Source organism: Takifugu rubripes, chromosome 8, assembly GCF_901000725.2.
Source record: "Takifugu rubripes chromosome 8, fTakRub1.2, whole genome shotgun sequence".
In the NCBI taxonomy this organism is placed as follows: domain Eukaryota; kingdom Metazoa; phylum Chordata; class Actinopteri; order Tetraodontiformes; family Tetraodontidae; genus Takifugu; species Takifugu rubripes.
The window spans coordinates 8,317,781-8,329,843 of record NC_042292.1 but is presented as its reverse complement, the minus strand read 5'-3'; the positions used below and the strand labels follow the sequence as shown (position 1 = coordinate 8,329,843).

Below are 12,063 nucleotides of genomic sequence, written 5' to 3'. Positions count from 1 at the left end.
TAGCCACAGTGGAAGATGGCAGCTCTGCACAGATTTGGGAGGAGCTTTGATTTATTGTGCGCCAGCGTGGAAATGATGAATAATTACTCTGCGCGATAAGCTGCATTAACTCTGATCATTGGCGATGGCAACCAGTGCGGTCTCCCAGTGGTTAATAACGTGCTGCGTAATGTGTGTGTGTGGTTCTGGATGCAGCTGTTAATGGTTTCAGCTGTCACACACTGGAAATTAAAGCAGTAATTTGCCGGTTTCCACAACCAGGGTGGACAATTTTGTCTTTCGGGATCGTGCTTAATGTGGGTTTATATCAAAGATCTGCACAAGAACGTGAACAAAACAACAATTTGATGCAACACATAGTGAGAAACTACAACTCTGTGTTACGTATGAAAACACAATCACATAAAAGGCACATTCCAGCAGATAAACACACAGGGAAGTATCACAAGCTTAGTACTCATGGACTGACTGACCTAAATATCAAGCTTTTAGGGTGAACCTTCCCCCACCACACACATATGCACGCACGCACGCACGCACACGCTCACACACTTCAAAGCAGATGAAGTGGTTGTTGCACAGAAGAGAATGAGCTGGTGTGAAACCAGCCAATTTTATCAGATTCATTCATGAGCCACTGGGGTTTGTGGGAGATCGTTTCTCTGCCTTGCCAGCCTGTGTAATTTACCTCTCAGCCTCTAGTCGTTGCGTTCCCATTGAGCAGTAGGAAACTGCAGGGTGTGTGTGCCGCGCAGCGTCGCTGAACAAAGCGGCACATCAATCAAAAGGCGGCATGGGGTTGTGTCCCAGTCTCAAACCGGTGTTTCTGTGTGTGTGTTAACACAACAACGACATCCACGTTTGTCGAGGGGTTAATTAGCGGTTTTATGTCCACCCGCTCAGTCAGCTTCCGCTCTGATTACAGCTCACTTTGTTATATAAATACAGCGTTTACATAAAGGAGGACAGCTATGCCACACGAGTGTGTGGGTGTGTATGTGTGACAGAGAGAGAGACAGAGAGAGGTTGAGCCAGGAAATGTGTTAGAAACATCTTTCATATGGAAACTGGGCGCAATTTTTACTGCTGGTGCTACAAATATGAGAGGATTGTGTGTGTGTGTGTGTGTGTGTGTGTGTGTGTGTGTGTGTGTGTGTCCTTGTCCTCGGCCTTCAGATGGATTTGTGCCTTATATAAGAGCTTTAAACAACACTGACGCTCTTCTGGCATGTCAGCGTCACTGGACCAGTAAAGGATTAAGACACTGAGAGCGAGGGAAAAAACTATACCTGCAAATACACACTCGCTTGTTAATTTTAAGGTGTGTGTAACAGGATGATGTAAGAGGTCACCTTTTCATCTATATTTGGAGGAATGTTGCACCTCACATTGGGGTGGATTTTTTCATTTCTTTCCATAATTACAGAAGAAGGACTATCTGGCCACCTGCGGCACCCCCCCTTTTTAAAAACTCCAGAATCACAATAAATATGTGGAATCATCCTTTAAACAGTTCGACACAACCATAAAATCCATAAAAAGACTGTTTAACATGAGGGAAAACCAACCTTAAACCAAAAAACAAGTCAGCGTGTCAAATAAATGTGTTCCTCGCAAGTCAGACCTCTTCTGTCACTCAATATACCCCCCCCACACACACACACACACACAGACACACACACACACACTTTAGTGTCACTTTGAGAGTGGGCCGCTGTGAAGTGTGCGTGCATGAGTGTGTGTTGCTGGAAGGGGGAATGTGCTACTTCACTGCTCCCAACAGCTTGGTCAAATAAGGGAAGCACTCACAAACACACACACACACACACGCACACACCACTCGGTCCAATATGGGTCTGAGGAGGAAGTGGGCAGGAGAAGATGAAGCACACACACACATGCTCTCTGACCCCAGCACAACCTCTGCCAATGAAGCGATGAAGCGACACAGCAGACGGCTAATAAGCCTGTGTGTGTGCGTGTGTGTGTGTGTGTGCGTAAAATGACAGATGACAAAAACGTTGCAGCCGGATTTTAAAAGTGGATTTCCAACATTAAACCTGTATGGACAATGATAAAACAGGTCGGTTCGTGACTTTCTGACAAGTGAAAACTAAAATTCACCATGCAGCACGAGCTGCGGCCGATGCTGCAGACGATTCTAGAGTCCAGAGCAATTATCAGCGGTTTCCTGTAGACCGGTTTACAAAACCACACAAAGTTCTCAGTGTTTCAGATGGGCTGTTAACAAGTCTGAGCACTTTTTTGACCTGGCGCTTTTCTTATCAGCTCATGCCGTTTGCCTCAAAGCATTTAACTGTCCCTGAACTGTGGTAAACCCTTTTAGAGCAAAAATGCTGCTGAAATCCAACTGATCTCCATCAGATTGTCAGCTAATAGTCGAGAGTTTAGGTTTCAAACGTGCAGATATCTCTAAATTGTGAAAAGTTATATGGTCATAGATGTACTGTTAACATTTCATCGACTTCTTAAGAACACATTCATCTTGAAGAGGCGTTTCTTCGATTGATTGACTGGCTGGATTCATTTTGTCATCTTCTCACACAGTCCCGTAGCATCGACGTCCGACTGCAGTGACCGAGTATTTGCCTGTGGACGCTGATCTGGACCGACAGTGATTTTGAACCATACACAGAGGAACAGGTTCTCTCCGTTCTCTCGTAAGACAAGGGACAAACTCTAGCTCATTTGTTTGTATTTACTTGTCAATTTGTCCCATTTCCATTACAATACATTGCAAATAAAATATTTCCCTTTTCGGTCTAACACAGTTCTTGCCTGTCCTTGTTTAATATAGTTCAGAGAATAATTAAGCTCACTAATTCTCACTGTGGCAGCAAGCAAGCTGCCTAATACAGCAGACATTATTATTAGGTTTTTCCACCAGAAACACAATGGATCAAGTCCGTTTAAACAGTCCAGCTCGCTGGTCAATGAGCGGTTTGGGCTAAAAGCCTTGGAAAGATGGCTCGATGGCCCAACAGGGTCGTTGGTCCGTTTCTTGAGAGGGAGGGAAAATGGAAAAAGATCTGTTGAGGCTGAATGAGCTGCTCCTCTCTGAAAATCCAGCAGCCGCCACTGACACACAGTGTTCTACTGGCCTGACCCCCTGGTAGGCAGTGGGCAGACAGAAATAACGTCCCACCCGGAGACTCATATCCAGGACAGTCCGTGTCCCAGTTCTCATTTCCCACAGTTCCTCACCTCAAAGACAAATGTACTAAATGCAAGTTAATATGACTGAAAACAGTGACTAATTCACAGACGTCATCATAAAATGGGTCACGAACAAGCAGTCCTGTTCTCTGTTGAATATCTGTTACTAAAAGCGCTACAGTAGCATTTATTACCTTCTTATGAGCACCAGTGAGACTTATCACTTGTTACATGCTAACAACATCACATTGGTGGTTACAGGCTTTGTGCCAACACAACAGAAACCACAGCTCAGAGAACACACTTGCAAGTAACTAAATGCCTAGGTTTTGGCTGATGTGCATCGAGGCTTAAGTTTATTGGAAGGGTAAGGCGAACGATGGTGGTTCATGACAAAATCTACATCTAATTAGCCTCCATCTCAGCTAATAACAAAATTTGGAATAGCTGGGTTTTAACTGATAGAGGCCAGGCTTACATTTTTAGAGAAAAAAAACTAAATTCTTTGACTAAAATTTCAAAATTCAGACCAGAATCAATCAAACAACATAAATTCATATACAGGTGCTTGAAAAGAAAGAAAAAGCATTTCAAAAAGCAGGATTTCAGCAGCATGGTAGCTCTTGCCTTTAGGAAAGCCCTGTTCCACATTTTTCACTACTGACCTCACAAGACCTCTGCTTTAATATTAATAATATTGTTATTAAGAGGCTGTCATAAACTCTGTACATGCAGGTATTTGTACCTATGTATGGATGTATGTCCCAAAAGGTAAATTGAGGTAAGTATGGGATCAGAAAAGGAAGTTAGGAAACAGGAAATCCTGTTAACAGGTAACATCCCATAGTGGCAGGAACCGCTTGTGGAGTCACTTCAGCAGACAACATCAAAGGCACAGACATGACTTGTGGATTGGAAGTTTCTGTAGGTTTAATTGAAACTTTCTGATCTGTGAATTAGGTTGGTATCAGAACCGGATACTGGACGGGAGTGGCTGGGATGGAATCATTTGCTGGTTTAATCATTCTAAATGAATGAAAATCAAAAATGTGACGTGAATGTTAAGAATTAAGATGTTAAGAGTTGAAAAGAGATGGAAACATGGGAGAGGATGGATGGAAAAACTAAAAGAAAAGTAAGGGGGCAAAAGGAAAGTAGTAAAAAAGGAGGGACAAATGGAGGAAGGCCATCTCTCCATCATCCCTCATGTCTTGGCCCCCTGCAGCATTGCAGCTAATAGGATTTTCTCCCTATTACACCTATTGTAAGAGACTCAAGTATCACTCTGGGCGAGTGTGTGTGTGTGTGTGTGTGTATAGTTATATACTTGAAGGGAAAGCAGAAAGAGGGATCAAAGTTGCTTTAACTAAGAAACAGCTTGATTCATCTGCAGGCGCTACAGAGATGAAACTCCAACCATTTGACCGTGAGTGTGTGTGTGTGTGTGCGCGCTCGCTCGCTGGTGTGAGTGTGATTGTGTGTATTACTTCTGCATCAGTGTGGATGTAGGTCACATAAGCATAGACCTTGAATACACCCACACCCACATCCACACCCTTTACCTATATATACACACCCCTATATTTAGGGCCTATAGATGGATATGAACACACACACATACACACACACAACACAGTGAGGGGCTTCCTCAAACAACAACTTCCTATGTGGAGGGTAAAACTGGTTAAAAAAGAAGACGAGGCTCAGAATCTTACTCCATCCTCTTTGTTGTTATGGCAACATTTCTATAGGTTGAGTAAATGAATGACTCATAATTAGCTTTAACGAACTCCTCTCAACTATCAGTGTTGTCATCTGGAGTGCAACCCCATTTCCTGCCCCCCCCACCGACACACACAGACCCCGCCTGATCCAACACGTTAGCCGTCAGCTCGTTCAGGGTTACTCCTGATTGTGACCTGCAGCCACTTGGACTCAGGAATCCTAAAAATGTGGAGCCTGCGCCCTTCTCGCTCCTCCCTGCACCTCATCAGACACACACCGCTGAACCTGTTAGTCAAACCGCACAGAGACACCGAGAATACCCCCGCCTGAGGGAACCGTACCCCACAGGATGCATTTGTTGTGTGCACAGGTGGAGGTGCTCAGGTCAGGTGTCCTGGAACATTTCCAGGTATACAAGACATGCTAGAAGCTAAAATACATAATTGTTTTCCAATCTGAGCATGAAGCATGCAACATTTTCTCCCTGATAGTTGCAGCAACAGAGAAAGTTGTAAAAATCCAGACTCGATTAGCAGCAGGAAAAAGCAGGAAAAATGTGGTGGATCTTTGCAATCGTTCCGGTTTCTGAACTATAAAACTAAAAAAACTTGTGTACATCTTCAATTGGGAGTCGTGTCAGTTGTTCTATGCTTACTTAGGGTGTACGACAACTCACAATAGCTCATTTGCCTGCAGCTAGTGCACGTGCCCAAAATCTATTAAAACACTGTTTACACGCCAACGGATGCAGCATCATTTTCAAACCACTGCACTTTTGAATCCTTTTCATATGTTTGCAGGCATCAGTGTAAATGCACAGTCTAAAACAGTAAAAAAAGTTTTGCGTTTTCACTTAAAACTGCGTGAACGGGGGCCTGAATAAACTTGTGTGCGTTTCCTGGCTCACAGAGGTGTCAACATGTGAAAATTGCTGCCGCTGGATGGAGGCTCAAACATCTGTTTGCCCCGGCAGAACAACTGCGCTTCTTCATCGTCATTCTTTCCATTCTGGCGGAAAGAAGCTGCTGGTGCGTTGTTTGTGTTGGTGGGATACGATGATGGAGCTGTTACGGTCATGTGACCGCACATTCTGCTCTGTTATTTAAAATAGAAGAAGTGTTCTGGCTTCCAGCTTCTCCTCTGGTTGTGACTTCCCCTCTAATTCCACTCCTGCTTTGCAAAAAGCCATTCTCCCCCCTTCCGGCTGTTCTTTATCTGCATATTTGGGTTTGATCGCCGTCCCCCTGGTTTACTTTTGTTCCAGGCTACGATGGTTTTATGTTTTGGTGCGTTGAGATCTCTTTGATTCTGAGACTGAAGCAGTAATGAAAGACAAACAGCAAAACCAACATCACCCCTCTGTCCAAAACAAACACGCCGACCTCATCTGTTCTGCCCCCACAAACACACGCCGGCTCCACATTGCGCGACCGTTGGAGCCGAACCTCTCCCCCCGGACCCTGACAGAGCCATCGCCACTTTACCTTCGGTGCTTCCTCCGTTCATGCTCTCGGTGCTGGACTGTGAGAGGACTCTTCTCTTGCTCCTCTGGAGGGATCGATCTGTCTTGGGGCTGCCCGTGGGGGTGGAGGTTAAGACCCCATCTTTCCTGGTGAAGATCCCGCTGAAGAACCGAACCAAGCGTCTCTCACTGGACCGAGAGCCGCCTCCTCTATACAGGAACCCCCCTCCCGATCCGTCTTTTTCATCCGACAGCCGCTGCAGATCGCTGTTGTCCAGAGTACGGTTCTTGTTGCCCTGCGCCCTCTCCCAGCGGCTGAGCTCGGACATCGAGTCGGTCTTGTTCAGAATGGCGCCGACCTCCAGGGTTCGGCTCTTCTGCCGGGCGGCTGTGTTGAGGTGCGAGGCTGGAGGTGAAACCGGAGCCTCTGGGTCCTTATTGTCCCGTGCAGTGTCCCTGCTGATGCAGCTGGAGCTGCTGTGGTGCTTCTCTTTGGACAAGGCCCGTAGGCGCAGCAGCTCGCCACCGCTCCAGTGTCTGAAGCTGAAGCTACGCCTTAGGAGGCCAGGGGGCTGCTTCACAGCTGGAGAGTCGGGGGACAGACATTTGGCTGCTTTTCCATTGCTTTTAGAGGACGTCTTCCCGTCAGAAGAGGTGCTGGTTCTCTCTTCCATGCTTTTCGCTTTCAAAAGCCTCATCTTCATCTTCGCGCTGCCGTTCTCCATCGGTGGAGTTTTATGACACAGATCCTCCTTTGGACCTTCTGATTCAAGCCTTTCTGCCTGGGGTTCTGCTGACATGTTCTCCTCCCTGCTGTGCTCTGCCAACGGACTTGTGGCTTTTTCCTGCAGGTCTTTCTGGAGCAGAAGCTTCTTGGTGATTTTTAGCCTGCCGAGCTCCAGCTGCCCCGTGCTGAACGTCCTGAAGTTCCTCATGAAGCCGCGCGATGAGGACAGCTCCTCAGACTCATCCTCCACCTCCTTCAGCTGCTCCAGCAGAGTGCTCCGCGGGATCTCCACTGAGCCCTCGCGCCTGAAAAGACCCACCTTGGGGTTTTCTCGCTTTTGGGTACCTGAGCCTTCATCCTCATTGTCTAAGCTCTCCCTCTTCACCAAGGTGAGGGAGATCCTGTAGACTGTTTTCCTCTGAGGTATGCTTCTCTCCATACTTTCAGTGCAGTCGCTGTCGAGTAAGAACATACCTAATGACCAAAATCCTCCTCAAAACGCCTCTTCAGTTCCCTTCATCAAAAAATTTCTTTACAATCCTCCCACCTCATTAAAATTCGAAGCCGTGCACTGTGGCTGGCGTGAGCGATGTTCATTACTTCAGAAGGTAGAAGATTCAGCCGTGGCGGTGGAGAAAAGAAAAACACTCCGGTGCAATAACCGACCGCTTCTCCCTCATCCAGATGTGCAAACAGCGCGGATTTGATGCAGGAAATACATTCCGTGTTCATCCCAGCGGAATTTTAACTGGCAGCAAACAGGCAGAGCAGGCGCGTCCTCTCTTCGGGCCGGAACACGGATGCGCACAGCACAGCACTTTTCTGGCCGGGCAGAGCAGGTTTTCCTCCGGCGCTCACGGCTCCTCTATCCGCAACTCATTCCCAACAGGCTCCAGGGTAAATATTATTCTAACGCCGGGTCCCGGGCGGTGCGTGCGCGGCGTCTCCCATTGTGTGCGCACATCCCCCGCAGCGCAGCGCAGCGATGAGCCGAGCCAGGCCTCCTTTCACCTTTTCACGCTCTCGATTGTGATTCAAATGGCTGCTGGGTTTAGACAGCGAGGAGCCGGGCCGGCCCTCCCTCCTCTCAGCCTGTCTGACAGGGACACATTGGCTTCGGCAGCCGCGCTCCGCTCCTGCCTTCTCCGCTGCTCCGCCTGCACACTGAACACACGCGCACACACGCGCACACACACGCACACAAACGCCGACCGGCGAGCGAGCCGCGGCAGCTGGCAGGCTCAAAAGGCGGAATGGAGCCACAGGCAACACTGGAGCGGAGGTTCACGCCGTTTAAAAATTCGGTTTCGGAGACGAATTTGAAAGGGTTTTACAGCCACACCAATAAAATACTTAGATTCAATATGTATTTATATTAATCATTTAGAGCAATTCGCCGATTATGAATTAATTATTAAAGGATAGTTTTGGCAGAACCTTTTGAATATATACAGTATACTGTATATATAACATACTCTAATACTAGTGAGGCGCTTTGAATTTTATTTGGGATGAGCTTATATATTATATAATATATATATTATTATATTTCAATAATATGTTGTAAACCTTACTGCCCAAAAATAAATTAATCGGTTATATCAAGTTTCAAGCTTCTTGTGACTGAGCTCGGCACAGGTGATCAAGTTAAAGGGGAGCAAAGATTCCAGCTCATGTTTTCATGCCTGCAGACACCAGGGTGGAGCCTCCTGTTCTCTGAATGTCAAACCTTCATCACACACACACACACACACACACACACACACACACACACACACACACACACACACACACACACACACACACACACACACACACGCACACACACACACCAGAATTGCTCAGCTTCTGTAGTCAACTTAATTTTGTGATGCACATGACCACAACTAAAAGTAAATTTGATTTCTTTCTCATTCCAACAAAGCAACAGCAACTTTTCTGCTCATGACCACGAACCAGAAGAAAAAGCTTCATCTGAATGACATCCATAAGCTGTTTGCAACCAAGATTTCAAATATATGGATGTTGATGTCATAAAATAATCAATTTTCAACACTGAAAGACATGTAAAACTGGCGATTTTGTGGCAGGTTTGCCATGAGCCATGAATAACATCACTATTATAGGATAATTATTGGAGCTATCCTGCATCCCCACCACAGGGCATCAGTTCCTCTGAAATCACATTGTATTTAAAGCAGCCAACTCAATAGAACACACAAAAATCAAATGTGACATAATTACAAACCCAACCCAATCCCATGTGATTTTGTCTTTCACATTCGCACCATTATGTTGGTGCCAAACAACAGCGCTACCTGCTGTTAGTTTTAGGAATTCTGTTAACATCCAAACCGGGCTTGATTTAGTCAGATTAGGTGAAAATCTGACTTCAATTTAAACCTGAGCAGACGTGCGTTTACACAGTGTTTTCTTCCATCTCAGAGGTGGCTGCAGGGTGTCGTGGTGGGATTACCCTCCCTGCACCCCCACAACACTAAAGGTTTGGGGATTATTGCTGGGATTATAAAAAATTGAAAGTTCAATTTGATAAATGACAGTTTGAAAAATACAATTACAGAAATGCGAGTTCACAACCAATAACGTCACCTCAGAGGGACAAAAATAAGAAAAAAAAAGTCAAATGAGGACGTCGTTGTACTTTTTCAGTGTTTATTTGTAGGTCAAAACCCAATTAATCAATCAATAAAAAGGATCAATTGTACAAACAATTGAAACAAAATTAGAATTGATGATGTTTGAGATGTTTATCAATACCTCACACACACACACACACACACACACACACACCTCTCCCATTACTGTGCCCTGTGTGCAGCGACATCAAACGCACCTTTAAAGCCTCCGCCTGACGCATCGCCAGCACATCAAAGACGAGGACCTGTTTTGGAGGGGGCGGCTTGAGCGCCGGGTGAGTTTCAGAGTGTTCAGATGAGAAGCATCAAGTCAGCTGTGAGTGGCTCCGTGCCGAGGCGGTAAATTACAGCGGAGAGATCGACAGACATGTGAAATGTTGAAGCGTTCTCCTGTAGCAGCGCTGCAGCAGATCTGGGGGGAGCGTGGGGCCGGGACACTCAGAGGGCAGATTCTTTATTTGGCTCTTTGGAGGACAATGCTGAGGACGTGGTTCTGTGTTTGGACGGATGGAGCTGTTCTGAGGGGGCCAGGAATCCAGTGAGAGGTGAGCCTGGGGGCTCTGCTCGAGGCCAGCACTCCATGTACAACCATGTCCTGGTCATTGGTCAGAAACCAGCCCTCAAACTCTTTTCACAAATGGGTTTTTTTCCCCTTCATTTTATTTAATGCCCCAAAATATCCGTGCAGTATAACTGTAGCAGGCAAAAAGAACCTCGCCAAGGCATCCTGCAGCTGGTCTGACGAAATCAGCCCAGTATTAAATACAGATGAAATGCTGACGGAGTTCTAAACCAAGGTCTGTCAGTCCTGGATGTCACTTCTTGGGAAGTGTTCAGAAAACCTTTGAGTCACATTTGTTCCATCTGGTTGCAATGAAAAAGCTGTTAACCAACTCTGACGCCGAATATTAGCTCAGAAGCCTTATTTTTAATTGTTTCCTCATGCGAGTCCTATCAAAACAGCCTCTGCAGAGCATCACTCCACCTGCTGTTAACTCCTCAACTCCTCATTATCTTTTTAATTTAGTAAAGTCGGCTCCAGTCTGCCTCTTATCTTTGAATCGCAGTGATGCCTACGGAAGGTGACTGCAGTTATAATGTGAGAGCGCTCCTCTGTAGATGCGCTGCGTCTTATCAGTAGCTGCAGCCTGCAGCTGTGCAAACCACACACACACACGCGCACACACACAGCAGCTGTTTACATGAGGAGATGGAGAGCAGCTGGAAATATGAAAGTGTTAACTGGGGTCAACAGCAGCAAGGAGGGAGACTGACAGGAGAGTGGATTTTATAGAAAATGAAATGATATCAGATGGATTCCAAATGTCACGTGATGACTTCAGGTCACAGAAATTCATCCAAATGTGTCTTTGTGTCATATAAAGCTAAAACAATGCTGCTGCTCCGTCCTAAGTGTGTGAAGTCCACAAACTCCACCTGCAAACCTGCAGCGGTATTTATCTCTGCCCTCATCGCCCTCCTCCACACGTCTGCTCTGCCTCCATCCCATGAAATATGTATCCACATGACCAGCACTCATAGATGGCACGGAAGCACATCTGCAGATGCTCCACTGAAATGGACCATTGTCTTTGGAATAACTGATGAGCCCACAAAGATGGCAAAAAATCTGGAAAGACGCCTACAGGAAGAACGTGGGGTGTAAAGTGTAACCGCAGGAACTGTAGCTAATTTCTATGCATGTTTATGTTTGTACTATTATTGTGGTAAAACTGTGAGGGGAGTCAACACAAGACTGTCTATAGCAGCAACCTAATCATATTCAACAAATATTTTCAGATATCAGCTCTGCTCTCATCTGTATTTGATGACTGGGCTTAATATTCAGTCATAAACTGGAATGTTTTTGTTAAATTTAAAGGAGAATAGCAGTAAAAACTATGATGATGCAAACACGATGCAAACATCAAGTTTTTTTGTGGAAAAATGAGTGTTTCTATCATCAAACGCTTCAATATGAATAATCTCTGTTCGCACACGCCCAACAGGTTGAACAGGAACATGATAACACTGATCAAAAACACACACACACACACACACACACGCGCGCCTTCATCCTGCTCCGGCAGTTCAGCCTTTTTCTGCATCAAAGCGTGAAGAAGCGGCAGGAGGTGGGAAGCACAACTGCCGCCCCTCTGCCTCCTCCCCCAACACTGCCTCACCCCCCCGGAGACAGGGGAAAATGGGTCAGTTAGCAAAGGGAGGAGGGGTCCAAGGGGGAGAAGAGAGCAAAGCCCCCTGCTGGTAGGAGGCAGCGGAGTGCAGGAGATGCATATCATCATATCACATCACAT

The 12,063-nt window shown here is 46.1% G+C and overlaps 1 protein-coding gene across 5 annotated transcripts in view; it reads right to left on the bottom strand.

Moving 5' to 3' along the window:
- The window catches only part of agap1 (ArfGAP with GTPase domain, ankyrin repeat and PH domain 1), an 82,714-nt gene that overhangs the window by 54,513 nt on the left and 16,138 nt on the right, over window positions 1-12,063 (bottom strand). For 3 of the 5 annotated variants that reach the window (XM_029839646.1, XM_029839647.1, XM_029839648.1), the window contains exon 1: window positions 6,387-8,269. The exons of the other annotated variants lie outside the window; for them this stretch is intronic. In XM_029839646.1, the coding sequence (XP_029695506.1) occupies window positions 6,387-7,563 (1,177 nt within the window). In that variant the 5' untranslated portion in view covers window positions 7,564-8,269. Of the gene's footprint in view, window positions 1-6,386; window positions 8,270-12,063 lie in introns of those variants that run through there. 5 annotated transcript variants of the gene reach the window in all.